The following is a 20,754-nucleotide window of genomic DNA, read 5'->3' on the forward strand; positions in this document are numbered from 1 at the left end:
CGGGGTAGAAGCAGCGCAAGAAAAGTTCCAGGGCCACGCTGAAAAGCTGCAATGATCACCGCTGTTAGCACCTGGCCGTGAGAGACTTTTTGTGTAACATCGCCTGCTTTTGTAAAATCGTGCCCCTTTTCCTCTATCGGCGAACAACAAGAGAGATTGAGAGAAAAAACTGCATTTGTTAGAGTTAACTTTGTGAGGTTTTTTTTTTTTTTCTTTCTCTCCGTTTTTCCTCTCTGCGAGAGTATATGGAGAATGTGAAGAAAGATAAGAGCAGCAGAGAGCAGCAGCAGGGCGGGCAGTCAAACCCCCCCCCCGCTCCCTCTCTAAGAAGAAGCGTCGGGATTGTACTTAGTTTGTTTAAAAGTCGTGATTTATTGGGTTTTCAAAATGTTTTTATATACCATTGTAGAGTTAATTCTGTGTTTTAAGTAATTATGAGTTTATGCAATTGCAGTTTTTAGAGTGTTAGTGGAGAAATTATTGTGAGTCTTTGAAAGTGAAAAAAAAAAAATAGAAAAAAAAAAAGAGAGAGAGAAAAAGTGTTTAACAGAAGTTGCCTTGCAATAATTGGTTTTAGAACCCAAGGTTAAAATATGGTGTGATTTACAGCTTCTAGGAAAACCTTCCAATTAATGTTATCTACAGAAGAGATTTATGGTTTAAAAAATAATTAGTTAAGAGAACTTTACTGTACAAGACAAAGTTAAGTTAAAGTATATATTATCCATTTGCTTGTTTTTTCCACAATTTTAATAAGGTAATTTTAATGTGAGTCCTTTTGTTATATAAAACACATATAACTGCATTTATAACAATTTGGATTTTGGATTTTAGTTTAAAAATTGGACTTGATGCTTCTGAAAAGTGCTACAAAAGCTGGATGGCAGCTCGCCAAATCCCATGTTGTTGTGGTTTTTCTCCAGAAAAACTACACTTTAAAATCCTAACCAATTTAAACATATACTAGGCAAATTCCTGTTATGAATAAGTATTTTTAGTAACATTTGCAGTTATTGTGGGTTATTCTCAAAGCTAGATGACATAGAATGGTGATGGATTTGTTACATTTTTATAATCTTTATAGTGAATCCATGTTATTATTATATTGTGTTTGAAAGGTATATATCAAACTTTTAGCTGCCTTTTTGTAGTAACAGAATAAGATTAAGTTATGTTTTCATTTAATATAGATAAGTGTTAATAGAATTAAGGATAGTCGAGTTTTATAATGTTTAGGCTTGAATGTTTTTAAGGTTAAGTTTGTTATTTCCTTTTGTCATAAATAATTATTGTTAGGTTTAAATATTGTTTAATTTAAATTGTTTTATGTTTTATTTGAGACACTTGTTTAAACTGCAAAGTATAGTTATTTTCCTAGAGAGATGAAGACAACCACAACTGAAACAGCAGTGATGGAACACTGGTGAACACCTGCTTGTGGATGGAAGTGAATGCAGTCTGTGACACCCTTGACTTCACTGGGAGTTCTATTGGTTGTTGCAATATCTGCAGTTTTTGTTTGTTATAGCTTTCTTATTTTTCAGTGTTTCCAGAATTTTAAGAAGATGTATCATTGTTGAAGATCAGCTGCCATGGGGGAGGCTTCAGATTAAACCAACTGCTGCATGGTTTAATTGGTCTGGTACCTAAGGCTTCTGATCATTTGATTTGTACAAATGCATTTTAACAGTTTGCTGTGCTGTAAGCATCTCATAGCTGCTACTATTGAGAACCTTGTTTTAGAAATGAGTTAAGAGGCATCTTTCCAGTTTAAAGCCAGGCCCTGGCCAAGCCTTGACTTTACCTGGATGGAATGTTTGCCAGCGGATCCAGATGTTTTCTGTACCAAATCAGTATCTGAGTCACTTTTTGACTCAGCAATTTGACCCTATTGATATGACAGCTGGATCAATTTTGAAGTGGGCTTGGAGAATCATTTCCGGAGATGATTACCCAATCCTTCACTGATCTTTTTTTGTTTCTGTTTATTTGTTAACTATGGGATACTGGTGCAGTGTTTTAGTAATTAATAGTAGTTTTATATTACATATGTTATTAATAATTTTTATGATTTAATTGATTTTTAACTGGTATAAGTTCTTAATTGTGTATATGGTTTTGTGTTGATGTTGATGTTTATAACAGAAGTACATCTCATTTTATTTTTTTTTTTAAGAAAACGGGGGAAATGGATGCCCTAAAAGGATTTGATTAGTGTAATTCATTAACTTCAAGGAGAGAAGTGTCTGTGTTTTGTTGGCAGGTTCAAAAAGGTCACCTGTCCATCTGACCAGACTGTGTGCCTCTGAACACATGAGATCCAGTGAACAGAGATGTCATCACACAGCCTTGGTACTCCAGACATGGATCAGAAGTGGACCTGTCAGGACACAGTTGTGTCTGAACACTACACAGACAGTTGCCAACAGAAATTTTATGTTGTTATTATGATGTTGTGTCTCTACCAATTTTTCAGGTATCCTTTGTTTTAAGATTTAGAAGGATCTGAAGAACAACCTGAACATCAAAGCCCTCAGTCACCGATCAGCTGCCAGCTGACATCACGGGAGCAGTGAACGTTCCAGGACTGAATCATGTTAGAGGAATTCTGTAGAAGATCTAAGAAGTGTAGAGACTCCATTTAACTGTATATAAAGCAAATTGTAGTTGTGTTTTTATCCTTTCAGCAAATTGCTTTCACGCTTAGACTACATATATACCAGAGCACGTGTGTTAAAGGTAGTTAGATAATAGTTTAAGATAAAGAGTTTAGCCTGTGTAGTAATTGTTATGTTAGTATAAAGTATAAGTATTCCCCCTTCAAGAGCTAAGCATCTTTGAAAGTTCATTTAACGATTGAAGTTTTAGCTGTGAGTTTGCAAGTATGGTGTCATTTACATGGAACAAACTGCTTATGGTAATTGTGTTGTTTATAGTCATGACCAACTGTCTGCTAACTAACATCCAAAAGCGACAGAACATATGGGTCACTCTGGCACATTGAACTGGCCAAAGGTCAATGTGTTTGAGCCTAGCCATACCTGGAGATCCTTTCGCACCTGTCTCATGGGAGTCCCTGAATGGGATCCTCCAGCATTTAAAGGTTTAATTAGTAATGAGACTCAACTGAATCAATTGGCAATGCTGCAAGAGTGCAATCGCACTGTTGGCTTCACATTAAGACAACTTGAAGCCTGTTGGCAAGCAAAAATTACCAAAGTTCTCAATATTACAACCCTCAGAAGAATTAGATTTGTTAAGTTCCACCAATACCTCAGGTGGATGGATAATGTTTGAACCCGACAAAAAGTCATTCTAACAAAGTAATGTAGCACTGAGCTGCAGTCAACCCTATAGCTGATCTTGTTACTACCATTGAAAGTAAAGCCTTTATTTGTGGTGCAATCTCATAGGACAATTACCAAAGCAATTACCTAGTTCCATCTTCCTCATCTGTGGAGATAGAGCATGGAATTAGATTCCTGCTAATCCACAGAGGACCCTGTTATCTTGGGAAACTCACTTTGTTCCACCCAAGTTTACATCAGTTGTTGAATGTAACTAGCAAAATGAAAAACATCAAACAGTCAAAGCGAAGCCTGAATGAATTAAGGCCTAGCAACTCTAAAAAGGCTCGCTTGCTAGACTAAGGAAGGATTGAACTTAACATCCACGATGTTAAGTGAGCTTTCAGCCGATGTGAGTAGTGTATCATGCAGTATTATGAAATCGAGCTGCAATTGACTTTTTGCTCTTAGCACAAGGACATGGTGGTGAAGAGTTTGAAGGCATGTGCTGCTTGGATCTTACTGATCATTCAGCTTCCATCCATAAGCAACTACAACAGCTACAGGATGGGTTACATGCCCTGAAAGAAGATAGTGACCCCATTGGAAGCTGGTTCGCCAGCTGGGGCATCACCGGATGGTTAAGGTCTCTTGTGCTAGAAGGGGGACGGACTTTACTTCTAATGTTAATTGAGATGACAGTCTAACTTGTGTGTTATCTTATCCAAAGCCTGGTTTGTGCAAAAAGAGAAAGGGGGAATTGTTGCTGTATTTTATATATTGGTAAAGGTCTGTCTGCACAAACCAGCCTCTGGGATATGTCGCAATATTAAAGGCTAAAATCCTTGAAACTTGCCTGTAGAAAGTAAAACAATGTTCCTGTGTACAAGGATAGGAATGTAAACCTGTGTGTGTTAGCCAATAGTAGCTTGCTCTGCCCGCAGACCCTGTAGAACCCTATAAAAGGTGTGCTAAAGATAGAAATAAACGGCATTCACAATTACTTCTGTGAAGACTGGTGAACAGCTCGGGGGTCTTTCAACAGTTTTCCACTTTTCCTTCTGGAGATCAATTTAAATTACAAAGAGATTGAAGGGAATCTGTCCTTCCTCTGAATCAGATAGCTGAAAAAATACGGGTATTATCTACAGTGGCTTTTCTCCATCTCAAGCCTCTATGACAAGGCAAAGCAAAAACTGCATTTTAGGGCTGACCTAATTCTGGACCAGTCCCAGTCTATGTAGGGGCATTACAAATTTCAAATGATAGATAAATTAACACCTGTATCTTTATAAGGTAGTAACTTGTTTCACTGATCTCTTATGCTAGAAATTGTTCTAAGTAACAAGGTTGGAGATTTTCATAACATAAACTGAGAGGCCTGTTTTTATTACTTCAGTTTTCTGATGTTTCGGATGAAATTACAAGTATTGTTGAATTAGAAAAACTGTTCTGAAAGGATTAATGCTTTTATATTCAGCTGCATTTCTCTAGCTAAAATAAATACATAGCATGATGCTGCTCTCGAGTAACAAAAGGGGTCGTAGTAGGATGACTGTGACACTTCATCCTGCTCTTCAACCTGTAAGGACAAATCACTGTGTATTCTGGTAAACGAGTGTTTGCATGAGTTTATACTCTCAGACAAGAAGAATACAATCCCATTTACTGGAGTATTCAGATCTAAGTATTATTATTTCAGAATGCTGCAATAGGCTCAGTCACATCATCCTGGAGATACAAGTTATAAATAAGCACAATGAAAATGTATGTTTGCCTTTTTTAAGGCTCAGGAACATGTGTTGTAATGCATTTAGAAAAATGGTATAACCCAAGATGTACCCCTGAAATACAGAATGTTAGCTTCCCCCCCTATCTCTTCCCCCCCAGTTTTCCTTATTGGCTGTGTGAATGCAACCCTTCCCCTTCCCCTGACTTCAAAAAGGAGCGCGTTATCAATTTTCTCTCTCTTTCCCCACACGATCCCTGGAATAAAGCTGGAATACCATCTCAGCAAGGGAGAGAGCCTCACTTGGGCCTCTGGTCCATGCTATAATATCTTCCCCACCTCCCTGGCTACAGTGGGGCGGAATGTGGCTATAGAGAGGCAGGGAACCTATATAAAATATAGCAAACGTGTTTGTTCAAGATGAATGTCAGAGGCTTTGAATAACTAAGTTTTCATTTGGTGGCAGCAGTATTAGTGCAGAAGTATTCTAAGTCAACAACTTAATGTGAAAGGGAGAATTGAATGAAATGAGTAGAAAAAAAAAAGAAAAAAGGATGTTTTGATAACTCCATCAATAAATATTCAGAAGTTTTTTTAATTATTTCTCAACCTAATATAATTTGTGTAAGAACAGGGCTGTCTGACACTATTTTCAATGAAAATTAAAATCCTACCATAGCCAAATAAATTAAAAATTACTATGATGCCCTGAGACCAAGTAAAAATAAAAGATGGCACATAAATATAATTAATTTGGGTGGAATTCCATGTAATTGCACTCAGATGGCTAAGGACTACTGTCAGTCAGTTCAGCTAACAGATCAGTCTTGCACTCTTCACGAGTTGCTGCATTAGTGAAGCTACAAATGGCAACAGTACATATTACTTAGTCAGGCTTCATCCATCCCTCAGTTTAAAGAGGTCAAATTGAAGAATACTGAAACAAAACTTCTTTGTGTTAAGGTCTATATATGAGCAGACTTTTTGGTATAAAATGTATAAACACAATTACTGTGTTTGCACTGTGACTTTTTAAGTACAGATGACCAAACCTAAAATGAACAAAATAAATCAGAGGGGCGATTTGTTGCAAACTGATTCAACACTCCCTTACAAAGAGGAACATTGGAAATTACATTCTAGATCAGACATACCTTCCTTGGTAATTGTCAAATGGCAGCACAGACATAAGCAGAATGAAAAAAGCACAGCTCTAAATCTAATTGTTAATATTCAGGAAAAAGCTTTAAAACTTTAAAATTTGATTTACTATGCTAACAATCTAATTTTTTTTTATCTATTAGAATTCTACTACATCCTAATATCCTCCAAAATTTTAGTAGTGTGGATCTTAAAAACGAGATTCACTTAATAAATTATAAAAAGAATTTAATATAAATAAAAGACAATTAGGAGACATAAGAAATAAAGCAAAGGGTTAAAACGGCCGGGTGCCTTGGCGCGCTGCCAAGAGCACACCTAGTATCCCAGGGATCTCCTTTTTATCCCCTCCTTGCTGTGAGGGGTTAATGCATATTCAAGCATGTCCCCTCCCTGGTTCTGCCTTCTTGGATCATGCTCTTCACAGTTTTATTTTCTGCTGGTCAGCATATATTTTTTGCTGGTCATCATTATTCTTGCTGGTCAGCATTTTTCTGGAGTTTGGTTTCCTTTCTTTTTGCAAATGGTCAGGGCAGATAACAGTCCGGGGCCGTCATCCTTCCCCTGAGGACAGATGGGTTTCATATCTTCTGCTGATAACAGTTTGGCCTCTATTGTTCTCTTGATAAGAGCTTGGGCCCCACTGTCCTTGCCCTCTGGGGTTTCCTTGCCTTGTACCTAGGAAATTCTTTTAAGCTTAAGACTTGTTAGCAAGAAAAAAGTACATACATAGCTAAAAAGTATTTAACATATAATATTCATCTGCGAAAGCCAATATCACAATACAAATTTATAACAGTGGAGTTTCATTGGTTCTTAAGATTTAAGCCTCAACAATTTCTGGCAACAAGTTACATCATTTAACAATGCCCTGGATAGAAATTAATTGCCTTCACTGGCTTCATATTTCCTTAAAACTCAGTATAGTATAGTACAGAGTGCAGAGAAACCACAGTGTTCCCTCTCTAAACCTGTCATTAATTTATATATTAGTCCTTTATACACTAGAACCCTGTGTACTCTGATTTATGAGAATCCCAATCTTTTCCCTTTCTTTGGCACATTTTCCTGAGCTCAGCCCGCTTCCAGTATGGGCCATATCCTTTAAGAACAGTAAGCATGGCTACAGAACATTTTTATGTAACTGCTCTATCAGGTTTCTGAGGTAATTTTCAATCTTATGCTTCATGCACCCTTTTCCCCCATTTTTAATTGCAACTGTACAATGAAGGTTGCTACTGAACTGACTACAGTAAGATTAAGGTTTCTCTGTACTTAACAAAGATGTATCTTTGTAATGGAAGAGACTTTGAAATTTGTAGTTGAAATCATAATGAGCTTTCATGACTTCAATCATTGACACAAAGCTGTCAGATAAATTCAGCTTCAAAATAAGCTCAACTTTGAAGACAACAGCAGTGTTGGAGTGTGAGGTGTCCCCCACCCAGGAAGGCAAAGATTTAGTTTCAGATAAGCATTGTTAAAGTGAGAGGTGTGGCTTTAAAGCCTGGGAAGAGTGGATTCCATTCCTCTGCCTCAGCAGATGGGCCCTGTGAGCCCAGGAGGAATTGCTCCACCCTGGACCCTCATGGGGTGGCAGTCCAGGGAGTTCTAATTGGGTTTGAGTGCCTGGGGTTTCTCTAATAATATAAAAATATAAAGTACAGTGTGGCCCACAAGTCCTTCCCAGATCTAGTCGCGAATTCCCACTCAGAAGATAACGACCCTGGCCGGCGCCCATCAACGGAAAAGAATAGACAGGACATGGACCATCAGGCTGACAGGGACAGGCTCGGCACCCATCAACAGAAAAGAATGGACAGGACATGAATCATCAGGCTGACAGGGACAGGCTCCGATGAGATACTCATCACCGGACCTGAACACCCCGCCTTGCAGGCTACCGTTGGGGGAAGCAATCAGGTAGACAAAGGGAAAAGGTCCAGCCGAGATATCCATCAGCTCCAACCCGATCCAACCATCCCATCCAGATGGCCTGAACCACAATGAAATCAAGAAACACCCAGAACTTCTTTACATATGAGGAGACTCTGTCCGGACGTCTATTTGACTCTATTCTCCAACGCCAGGAAATCAATTCATACAACAATCAAGGACCCTTGGTGAATAGTGCCTGCCTGGAATTTGGCCTCAAGGCACAAAATCCCTATAAAAACCCCGGACAGTCTACCCTCCTTCGTGGATTTGGGAACACCTATACCTTTGGGTATAGACCCCTGTCCACCCAGCGCTGCGCTGTTTGTTTTATTGTGGTTTTTCCTCATTGTTTATTTTTTTATAGAAATTGTTTTATAATAAATTGTTTTTTTATTTAACCCAAATTTGCCTTTGCATTTATAACAGGACTCTGTCTCTTGATCTAAGCCAAGTTTGTTCTTGTGTTGAATAAACGGTTTCCTGAGCAGAAGACCCTCTTGTTGGAGTACTATGCCAGGCACCAGCAACTGTAGCCTCCCTGGACATGATCTCGCAGCCCCGGAACACTATATTGGAGAAATCACATTATTGCAAGACATGAAATGAAAACTGTGATTTTATCCATCTTCAGACTGCTACAATCATCTCTTCTGAGATTAGTTTACACATGAATCTCTAGACTACCTTTTTTTTGTCTCCCTTGGGAATAACTTGCTGAAACTTCCTGAATGCTATAACTGATTTTTTTTCCACCACGGCACAAACATTCTGGCTTATAGCTAGAATAATAAACAATTCACACACCATGGTCATTCTCCTGTCTTGTTCCTCACTGTGCTTCAAGGTGAAAGCAGGCACTTCTGTCAAGTTCATGACTGCAATTATGATACAGAACTCTTAATTTCTATTACTTCAGCCCTCAAAGATTTCTAGTGCCTCCTATATGAAATGCAAATCAAATTTTGTATCGATGATGCCCCAAAAGTTCAGGTCACCAGAAAACATAATCCAAATTTATCCTCCAAAATTACTAAAAGCACTTATAAGTAAAATCTGTCTAAACACATTCCTTTAGGAGATCTAGAGTAACCTTCCAATAATCTGATGTTTCTCCTTCTAGGACAAACCACTAGTATGTCCATTGGAAAAAAATGGGTAAACCTAACATTGATGTAACAGAGATCTAGAAATTAATATAGCTAATAATAACTCTATGTACCCCCTCTATCATGAATTTAATAGCATTTACTTTGAAGTCACTCCATTGTGATTGTCAGAAACCCCTTTTACCTTCTTGAAGAACAGTGTCAGAAAGATACGAAGTGGTCTATATTAGTAATATCCTAAGGGACTGCACACCAACTGGTTTCCTCCCCCAACTGGTTCGGGAAAAAAATTTCCTTGGAGAAAAGTGGAAAAAGCTGTTTATTTAACAGAAATTGAATAATATTAAACAATAAAACATCTTGCTGTTTGATGAGATGGCAAATCCAGAAAAAGTCCTTTCATGGGATGTAGCTAAGCTCACTCAGTCTCTTATCAGTCCCTCCTGCACTGGAAAGTGCTGAGACCCAGGCCCCAGTGGGCCACAGGCATGAGCTCCCAGGGTTTGTCCGGGTTTGCAGTCCAGAGCAGGTTTGAGCAGATCCAAGAAAAAAAGGAAAAACCAGTCCAGGGAACTTCTCTGCCTCAGCTAGCTAAGAACTAACTAAATGTAAATGTCCTGCTGTCTGTCCGTGCTGCAGACAACATGGTCCAGGAGCAGGATGCGGAGGAGTGAGGGCTCATTCTGAATACAAACTGCGGCTTCTTCTTTTCCCTGCTTCACTCTTAGATCCAGTCTTAAAGGTGCAGAACTTAACATCTAACATAAACAAGACTATTCGGGATACAAGCATCATAAAATCACCCCAGGACACAATCTTTTTGACTTTTATGAGTCTCTATGGTCTAATTCTCCTGTATCATATTGATTTATGGTTTTCTATATTCAGTGAAAATACCTTCAGTCCTAAGTCTACTGGCCACCCATTTTAATGTATTGAGTGCATTTAAGCAACAGATGCATCTTTAAGATACCGTCATGGTTTTCTCTCTGTGGAATATTTATATGCATCAAAAGATCTATCATTATTATTTTATAAAATAAGTTGGAATTAATGGTAGGCAACTCTACTGAGTCCTGATAAAAAATATTCAAGTGGCTTGGCTGATATCTGCTATAAGACAGATAAAGTCAAGGAACCAATTGATATGAAAAATGCAAAAAGACAAGCACAGGCAGTAGCTGCCTGGTGTGATATTGCAGCATAGGAACAATACAATCAAGCTAGAATGAAGAAACACTTTTCATTAAAAATTATGTGGTATAAATCATTAGGTGGACACAGAAAATAGCCATTAATATGGCAAAAGCTGCAAAATAAGGACAGGAAAATAGATTAGGATTGGCTATACTGCAGTCTCACAGCCAGGTTGGAGATCGGAAAACAGAAGAGGCGGGTTCTCATAAGAAATTAAATCAGGTCCCCTGATACTTCTGGCAAGCATACTGTAAGACTCCCTTTCTTAAGTTTATAAAAAGCAGTTGTTGTTGGTTTTTTACCATGATTCCCTGCTGGGAAGGTAGAATTAGAAAGAAATTATAAATATGACTCCTTAGCCAGAAAGGCTAAGGAAGAAATACAAATGATAGCACAGTTTGAATAATTCAAAGAAACCGGGCTGGTATGCCAGAACACATTCTTTCCTGCAGTAAAACCAAGATGAGACCCCTCTTCCTAGCCTTATAAGGAAAGCTCTGAAGGACCCTGAGATAACTAAAAATATGCAAAAACTGTGATTTCTATAGGTTGCACACAAATGTTACTGTATTAGTATACTTAGATTGGTTAGTGAAGGAATAGAATATTCAAATATATAGGTTATATAAGTAATTGTAAAAGAGAGTTCTCTCTCTTGGTCTCTCTTACTATGCTCTCTTGTTTCTCTTAGTTCTCTTTGTCTCTCTTGTTTCTCTTGGTCTCTCAGTCTCTCTTAGCCCTCTTGCCTCACGCTTTCTGCACTCTTGACTCTCTTGCTACTCTTTTTCCCCCGGCTCTCTCCCTTCTGTTCTGTTACTCTCTTTCTTAGCAATCTTAAGTCTTAAACTCATGTATTCATATTTTACCCCCTTTTGTATTGTTCTCTCTGAGCCCGCTTTGAGCTCTATCTACTGGCTCATAGCAGGCTCTCTCTCTCTCTCTCTCTCTCTCTCTCTCTCTCTCTTTATCCCATGCCCTGAAATAAACGTCTAACACCTAACTCGATTATAGAGGTCTTTGCTGTGTCTCTGACTGTCCCCAGAAAGCATCTCCTACAATTCCCTAAAAACTAGAGTTCTAAAAACAACAAATTGGCACAGTTGAAAGAGGTTGCAAGACTGCATTTCATCCATTCTACACCTCTGATGCATCAAAAATTTCTTTTCATTTCAAGATGAAATGAAGCCTAACATAGTTACTATCTAAATATTCTATATCTTAAATAATCTTAAATAATAAGTTCTCCATTCCTCTACCCATTTTTCTTCTCCTCTTCACAGGCCACAGACACTGAACTATTCAGCTGCAACTCATGCTCCTCAAATGATGTGAAGGTTTCAGAGTTCATCCTCACTGGAGAAGGTAAGCCAGAAACCTGGAGAGGCTCTTCATAGTTTAAAGCTATCATTTAATGGTTGAGAGAACCAAGCACTTTAAGTCTCTGAGTCTACTCTCAACAATGCCTTTAATACACTTGGTAAATGTTTGGCTCATAACACCTTTTACTCCATGCAAAACAAACAGTAGATAGTATAGATTACTGTCACTTTCACTGCAACCCTTCCTTAGATTTTTTTAGTTTCTCAAGTACTCAGATATATTCAGGATAAAAGTTTTTTGAAGTAAACTAAATTCACTAAATATCTTGCACAACCTAAGCTGAGTATCACTATAACCAGTAAAGACTGGAAAACAGTAGTAAGAAGACACATTAACTTCTCCATTATTTATTATGGTAAAAATTAATAATTCTGTTTGGAAAAATACATACCTATGACAATAAAACCACAATTTGGTTGGAGCAGAACATCCAGCAAATTTCATACTTGTGCTCCTCATTCATAAAGCCTTATTAATATAAATATTTAATCCATCCAATTATTACAAGAAGGCATAAAATTATTTCTGATTGCACTTTCTTAGATTAATGAAACAAACTCAGAGAAGAAATAAAGTACTTTTTCTCCAGCTGCTCTTAGTGACTAGGCCCTGCTATGGCTGCAAAGCCTTTGAATCAAGACAGGTTCAAATTCAATGAAACTTAAACAGAACACAGAGTTCATACCACATTCCTTGCAAGACCACTGGGGTTTCTAGAGGATTTCTACATTGGATGGGTTTCCATTGGTGCATAAGTTCTAGCAAGACAACTATGTACTCCAAAGCTTGAAAATATCAATGCGATAATTTTCTAATCAACAAAAAATCTCCAGAACATTTCCATAGCTGAACTGGTAACTATTCTATGATGCAGCAGAGTATGTGCTGAGACTGTTAATAAATTATACACCTCAGCACCATTAATCTCAAATTAGTTATAATAAGAAATTTTGACACTAAAGGTTTTCCTACTTTCCTCATAGACCTTTCCAAGAAAATTAGAGCCGCATATTTTTGGTTTAAGACCATGGCAAGGTTCTTTGCAAAATAAAATGCTGCTGTACTACACAAACATTATTATAGGATAAATAGGAACAAATGAGGGAGAAAACCTTCATATTGTGCTCTTTTCAGTGCAAGTCAGGAAGGTTTACCAATATATCTAGACCATATGTCTGCTTTTTTGGTGTACCACCAGAAGAGACAAATTTTTTGGAAAACTTGATAGAATTCTAAGTTATTGGGTTAATTCTTAAAGTTCAACTGAAATAAAAGAACAAGCCTCTTGGATGTTTTTAATCTACGGAAAATGCAATTCTATCACCAGAATAAATTTTAAAAAGAGAACAAATCCTGGGAAAATACACAAAATCTTCAAATTAGAAATAGGTAATCAATTATCCTTTCTTTAGTATTGCATTACTGCCAATCTAACAAACAGCCCACAGATTATGACAAACCTCAAAATTAGACCTCTCTGAAATTAAGACATAAAAATTGGTTTAACTGTGAAAAAACAACAAAAAAAACCTTCTACCTCTTTACCTACATACCTTTATATGTTCAGATATAAGAAAAATCCCCTACATGTTTTCCCATATGTTTCTCTTAATAAACTGGGTATCAATAAAGCACTTCTACTCATTCAAATCATCCCACTGTAGATTCAAACCCTGACAGCTGCTAGGCTGCTGCTGTGCCAAGATCACTACTGCTATTCAGTCTCACCTCAGCACTTTCCTGTGCTTCCATGAATTCACTGATTGGCTTCTTATGTATTTAGATGTGAAATTTAGCTTTTTCTCTGCTGTACAGAACATGGTACACTGGAGTCCTAGGCTCATAGCTAGGGTTCCTATGCACTCTGATGATAAAAATAAAAAAACACTATAAACATGCAATGACGCATCTACATCTATACCAACCTCACCTCAAAAAGCTTAAATTCTAGATGATAGTGTGAAAAAGCTGAATTATATATATTTCTGATTGATAAATTGTGTGGATTTCAGCACACACAAGCAACACAGAGACAAAAACAGTCTGCTGACCACTCATGTTAGCGTTAGAGCTTATAGACACACATAGATGTTTTATGGGCATAGAGCATTAGTGTTAGGACAGGCAGAAATGACTTCAAGTTTTGCCAAAGGAGGTTTAGATGGGATATTAGGAAAAATTTCTGCACTGAAAGGGTTGTCAGGTACTGGAACAGACTGCCCAGAGAAGTGGCAGAGTCACCATCCCTGCAGGTATTTAAAACACACATAGATGAGGCACCTGGTAATATGGTTCAGTGAAGGAGTTGTCAGAGCTGAATTAATGGTTGGACTTGATAAGCTTAGAGGCCCTATCAAACTGAACTGATTTTATGATTCTATGACATAGAGACATCTGTGGTATATGGCCATAGATATTTGATGAAGAGAAAGCTGGAAATTGCTTACCATGCTGCAGCCAGGACAGTCAGGACCATTTTCACATGTCCTGCGCCGTGCCTGGATTCCTCCTCCACACTGAGCCGTGCAACGCTCCCATGGCCCCCAGCCTGTCCAAAACACATGAGGGGTGCACAACAAATGCTCATTGCAGTACCTGTGAGAAGAGAAATAAGGAGGCAAAGAATCTATTTATTATCAAGACAAGACTTCCCCAAGAACCTCCCTCATTCGCACAGTTCAGATAGATATTTGTACAGGGAAATATTTTATGCAAAGGGCCTGTCCCTACTCATTAAACACTGCACTAAAAGTTGTCACACAGCACAGAATGTCTAAACATTTAAGTGGGTTTTTTAGGTTGCAGTTGTGTGGGTGGAACATTTGTTTGCTTTATTCAGTTACTTCATACATTTCATGCAATGCAGCCACACGATTATACTGCTGTCATGTAAGCAAGATTGCAAAGCACTTTATTAAAACCAGTTGTGGGTATCCCTCTGTGGTAGTAAACCAAACAGAAGGGCAAACATTCATGTAGGAAGTCTTATCAGTCTCCAGCTAAGAACTCATTAGGATCCATCTTTCTCATCTTCAGATAGTGACACTTGCTTCTCCGATTCTATGGGCAGTATAAAAGCTAAAACATTGATTCTAGGCCTAAAGAAACTTCACTTGTTTATAATGTTATTACTTTATCTTTTAAAGGGTGTTTTTAGGTATTATAATCTTTAAAGGATTTTCCTGTAGGCGGAAATTGATTCAGAGGCCTAGTAGGTTCTTGAGGGAAGCACAACTGAGTCGTCATAACTGTAACAATACTTTCGGACATGTGGGAAGGTCCCAGCTTCAGCTGAGTTTTTTCAATTTTTGTAGAAACCTTGGATCCTTGATTTTTTGAATGTGCCATCCAATAATTCTAGCCATAGCATATGCTGCTTTTTAAGGAACCTCTACACAGGTCCAAAGGATTTGGGCCATCAGCAAGTATGACTAGGGCCGTCTAAGAGACCAAGTGTCATTTTGATATTGGAGGCAGGAATGCAACATAAGTTCATGCACAACAGCCAAGGTTAATGCCCAACAGCCAACTTTTACTGAGTCCTCTTCTCCTTATATAGATCTGAAGGTCTACATGGTCAATCCCTATTAGTTGAACCAGCTGCCACCCAGCCAACCAGCCAATAGCTGCTCACATCCCCAACACCCTAGGCCTGCTCTCAAATGGTCCATAATGGTCAAGTTATATAACTAAGGTATTTATATAATTAGTTATGTTTCAGTTATAAAATTGGGATTAATTATAACTGTGAGGCCTTCAGGCCATCTGTTGGCCACCACAACAACCAACCTCTTAGATAAAGCAAACACACAGCATAGTCATGTAACACATAACCCTGAAGAAATTCTCTGGTGTTTCATGGATGCATGTGGGTAGCTCTTATTACCATACTGACTGTTCTAAATGAAAAAAAACAATCTGATACAGTATTTCCTCAGTTTTTATACCATTTATCTAAAATCCAATGTCTTCTTGCCCTTCTAACAAGTTTTCATCTCTTGGCACTCTTCTACAGTGAAAACCGACTCAAACAATCAAGTTATTTGTTTTCTACAGAAAGAGAAATGACACTATGAACAGTTGTCATTTTCAACAAGAATAACAACAGCTGTTTTTTTGTTTGTTTTCAGAAAGCCTCAATATCTGCAAGCTCTAATTCTTCATTATACCTCATTATAAGAAATTTGAACATTTGGAACTCTGGAGGGCAAAAAAATAACGTGGGTGTTGTAAGCAACATACGGATGTAGATTTATTGCATGTGCCGGAGCCTAAAATTCAAACTTTGTCCCTAGGTCTGGACAACTCCATCAAAATCGAAAGATTGGGAGTGGGGCTATTAGGGAAGTTATTAGGTTAATATAGTGTGGGGTTATTAGGGGAGTGACATTTAGTTTTCTGCTTCTGTAGAGTTAAGTTATTCACAGCTTGTATTGACTTTTCCTCTGGAAACTGAGGAAAAAAATGCCCAAACCCTCAATATTTATGAATCTGGTGTCAGAATTCTTCAGTGTGTGATTTGGATACACACATTACAGTTTACATTATGCCATCATTAAAGATACATAGCAATGTTCTGTGACTGGATATTCTTCCCCTAGAACTCCAACTGCACACTTTGTCACATGCAGTCATTTATGTGAATCTGTGAGATAGTTTCTTCTACATCATTTGTTGAGAATGTGTAGTCAATAAAATATAGATGTAACATCAGCATTTACTTAGTCAAATTAGTACAAGCTTTGCATAATTTCAGTTCTTAATGAAGATGTGTTAATTTGGGAGACACACTGAGGCTAAAGCAAATCTACCATGAAGTTTAGAATTACTGATATTCAGCCATGCAGAAGTAAAATTAAGGAATTTGTCTTCCCTTAAAATAGAGGTGTGTACAGTGTATCTAAAAATGAAGCAGTCATCTAACTTGAGCAACAGTTCATGGAAAGAAACAGCCCACTTAAAAATATTATTTATGTCACCCTAAAGCAAAGGTCATATAAATATACCCCTCAATGTACAGATTTATTTTCTTTGACTATAAATGCTACATGGGAGACAGACATCTAAGCAGCCATTAAAGACAATAGAAATCTTGTCAATACAAACTAGGGAGACTAGAATAATTGATTTGATGAATTAAGGAATATACAGCAGAAGGACACAAATTACTGTTCTCTACAGCCTGTATTGACTACATTTCTACAGACTACAGTGGAAGTTCAGACACCTGATAAACATTCACACTTGCGAACACCTGAATTTAGGTATGACAGATCTTTGAGGACAGTCATGCCACTCTGCAGTGGCTCTTTTAGTGTCTACGTGACTAACCTCTCTCACTTAAGCAGGAGACAGAAAAGAAACCTAATAACAGTGATCCTTCACAGTAAGCACTCCAAAGGGCAGGCAATTCTGTTATCCAACACTAATTAAAGATGCAGATGAAAAAAAGGCCTAAAATTTCTATGCAAGCCACTTCAATTCAGGAAACAGGTTTTGTTTAAAAAAAAAGTCAATACCATCAATTTTTCCTTTTTTTTCAGGGAAAAAAAAGAGAACAAACCAAAACAAATACAGCATACAAATAGAATCTTCTTTTTATTTCAGCCAGCCTCTGAAAACATCAGGTATGTTTTCTCAGCTAGAGACATCCCTGCAATTGATCTGTGAGAACTGTGCTACAGCATGGGACTTTGAGACAAGTTTCATTATATTTATTCTTGGCTGCATTTCAAGTCACTCAGAAGCCTTTTTTCCCCTTTTGCTCTTTCTTCCCCTCTTAATTTTGTTCTCAGGACCCACAGAGCTAACATTTTACAGTAATTCAACAACACATGCAATGCAAGAAACTTGAATCTGTGAAACCACTGCCCTCTCCCCTAACCTAACTGCAGTGAGGTCAGAATGGAGAGCAGCCTAGACAAATGTGAACAGAAATTTTGTACAGTGACCCTTCACATTTCCCTTGAAGTGAACAAAAGTTCAAATGACCTAATAAAGGAATTGTCATACTGGGGAAGGGTGAAATATCCTTTGTCCGGTTGTGTCCACAGCTATTAGAGCCTACAGCAAATTTTACAACTACAATTTCAGTGCAAGTGGCATTACTATTCTTGTTTCTATAAATATCTCAACATTTAGTAAAACATCAATTTATTCAATTGCTATACAGCACTGAGTACTACAGGCTAACTGCATGACAGTTACAAATATGCCCTTTTCATTCCACAGAGAGATGTAATTTAAACAAACACTTTGTAATTTTGAACTTTGTTATACTACTCTGTGTTTAAGAAAAACAAAGTAAGCTTGATCTTTGTCTGCCCCTTCCTGTGCAATGTACTGCTCTGCAGTCGGTTGAGATTACCAGTTGGTGATTTATTGGGATGCACATACTATACCGAGGCTGATGGGAATGCCAGATTCCTTTAACTGAAGATAGGTGCATGACATGCACATGCCCTACTGGATTGAGATTGTTACACTAACAGAAATACCCTTCCTGGAGACCATGGAAGGTGTCATGTGGTCCCAGGGGCTCTTGTGGAAGAGGAGGGAGCAGAGAAAGCAAGGAAGATGGGAACAGGCACTTCACAGAAGACAAGACATGCATAGCAATGCAAGCAAGCCTAAAGCCTTGTGGTGTCTAAGCTGCTCTGCGGAAGTGGGCTGGGCTTGTTCACACTGCCCAGAAACAAGAAGTGCTACACAGAGCAGGCACTTGACTCTCAGCGGTTCCTCTTTCTCATGGAAACAAGCCCAAAAAACTGAATATTTGCTGAGAACTGTGTACAAAATAATGCAACAATATGTCCTACTTCTAATCATTTTATACACCTCAAAATATCCAGGGCTTTCAAACATTTACTCCTTGTCTGCAGAAAATTTATTTTTCTAATTGCCATGGGTTTTTTTCTGTCCTTTCCTGTGTAATAAAAGGTAAGTGCATCCACTGAAAGCAAGCAATTCTCATTTTAATGTCCCTCATTTCTGCACAGATAGGAGGGGGACCAGTAGATTTAATGAGGCCATATCTACAGCACCTTCCACAGAAAGGAAAAGCATTCTCACTCCATGATAATATCAAGACAGGATACTACGGACTCTGTAAACTAGAATCTAGAGAACTTCCAGCAGCTTCAGTGAATATTTCTCATAAGAAAAAATCAGAAAAACTAAGCCCCCAAGGAATTCATTAAGATGTCTTCCATCTGTAATCTTAACTACAAAATTATTATCTGATTAGCAAATTTTGTTAAAATGTTATTTTTACTCTCTCTCCATATTCTGTCTAAATGCACATCAGCTGCACTTTTGACCTACTTCTACAAGGGGAATTTGCTTTGTAATATGAGTATTTGCTGTTATCTCTCAACTTTCCCCCCCTTCCCACACACCCCTTTAGCAGCAGAGCATGGAACAGTTAAACCTATCTTCAGTGCTTTCAGTTAACAAATATTGCCATTGATTTCAAGGGAATGGCCAGGAAGCACAGAGCTGCATGATACATTAGCCATGATAGGATAATGGCTTTCATGAGGTAAGACAAATATATCCTAGACAAACATTTAGCTCTTAACACGCGAACAAATACTCTTAAGGTGAATATGCATCCACATTGGGAGGTAAATTTACTTCAGATATACATTGCCTTTTTTGTGTTTGCTTTCTATGGAGTTATGTACTAGATTTCTATTGAAATCACTGTTTGTTGAAAAGCTTTTTCAAAGTTTGGCACATAAATGGCTGTGGAAACTGAATCCTATATTTATATCCCTGAACACATGAAGGTGACTGGAGTATGCACATTTAAAAAGACAAATGCATTCAATGTGTATACCAACTAATTTAAATTTTTACTAATACTAAATATATATTCATTTTACATATGAGCTGGGTCATCAAAAAAGTAAACTGTTAGGCTATTTAAAAACATTGGTTGATTTAAATAAGAAAATCTGAGAAGTTGCTTCTTGGCACTTTGGATACAAAACCAGTAAATGTTTCTTGGGAGTAACTGTACATGTAGTTTGTTCAGCTGGCTTAAATGTTATGGGCTCAAAGGAACTGTTTCCATTTGGTGCTGATGTAACTCAATGAGAGTGAAACAATATAATAATAATACTGTAAATACTGGTACTCCATTGCCCTTACAGCTCAAAACTCTCTACAAGCTGGCAGGGTCATGGGGACACTTATAAAACTCTAATGGCCTCAGCCAGCTTCCCCCGGGTCCTCCACCCACACCAGTGGGCCAAGGAGCTCTATTTAACCTGATCCTAATCCTGGCCTGTGGTTTAGCTTCCTACGTTGACTTCAGACTTCTCTCGTTTTCATGATATCACTAGGATCTAGACTATGGTTGCATCTGGTCACAATCTCCAGGCTTGCCCTGCTCCCCTACTGTGGGTGTTGAGATGGGCCCTGGTTGGCAAATATCCCAGGACTTTCTTCTTTTTACAGCTCTGAAAAGATTTATCCAACTACTTGGCTTAACACTGACAAAAATCCTGGCAAATAACTGATGCCTCTTTCCTCTAGCTGCTTTACAAATTATTTGACAAAACTTCCTAACTTATGGCACCCTCTGGAAAAGAAAATTAAAGGCACTTAAAAAAATAATTAAAAGTATCAGGACATAACATGGATAACAAACAAAGCCAAGGCAGAGGCAGAAAGGTCAGCTGTGAGCAAGCTGTGAGTGAGAAAGGTGCAGGGCTATTGGAGGTGAAAGGTCTTTCAAAGAGACAGGAAACAGTGACAGAAGAACTCTCAAGAGAAAAAGGCATCCTGCAGTAAACTCACAGGCACATTCAATGCAGATGGCTGCTGAACTGGACAGAGATAGAAAGGACAAATAAGCTGAAGGCTACAAAAGCAAAACAATGTAAGTTTATTGTTCCTTCAGAACTGTTGCATATCAAAATTCAATCCTTCTGGACTGCTATTATTTCAA

At 38.0% G+C, this 20,754-nt stretch overlaps 1 protein-coding gene across 3 annotated transcripts in view; it reads right to left on the reverse strand.

Annotated features, from left to right (window-relative positions):
* Positions 1–20,754, reverse strand: part of SEMA5A (semaphorin 5A) — a 419,645-nt gene that overhangs the window by 70,204 nt on the left and 328,687 nt on the right. For all 3 annotated transcript variants that reach the window (XM_088054549.1, XM_088054546.1, XM_088054542.1), the window contains one exon: positions 14,246–14,393. In XM_088054549.1, the coding sequence (XP_087910675.1) occupies positions 14,246–14,393 (148 nt within the window). The remainder of the gene's footprint in view (positions 1–14,245; positions 14,394–20,754) is intronic.

Source organism: Pseudopodoces humilis, chromosome 1 (genome assembly GCF_049639895.1).
Source record: "Pseudopodoces humilis isolate 2021_Gansu_Grassland_sample_001 chromosome 1, ASM4963989v1, whole genome shotgun sequence".
NCBI classification, from domain to species: Eukaryota; Metazoa; Chordata; class Aves; order Passeriformes; family Paridae; genus Pseudopodoces; species Pseudopodoces humilis.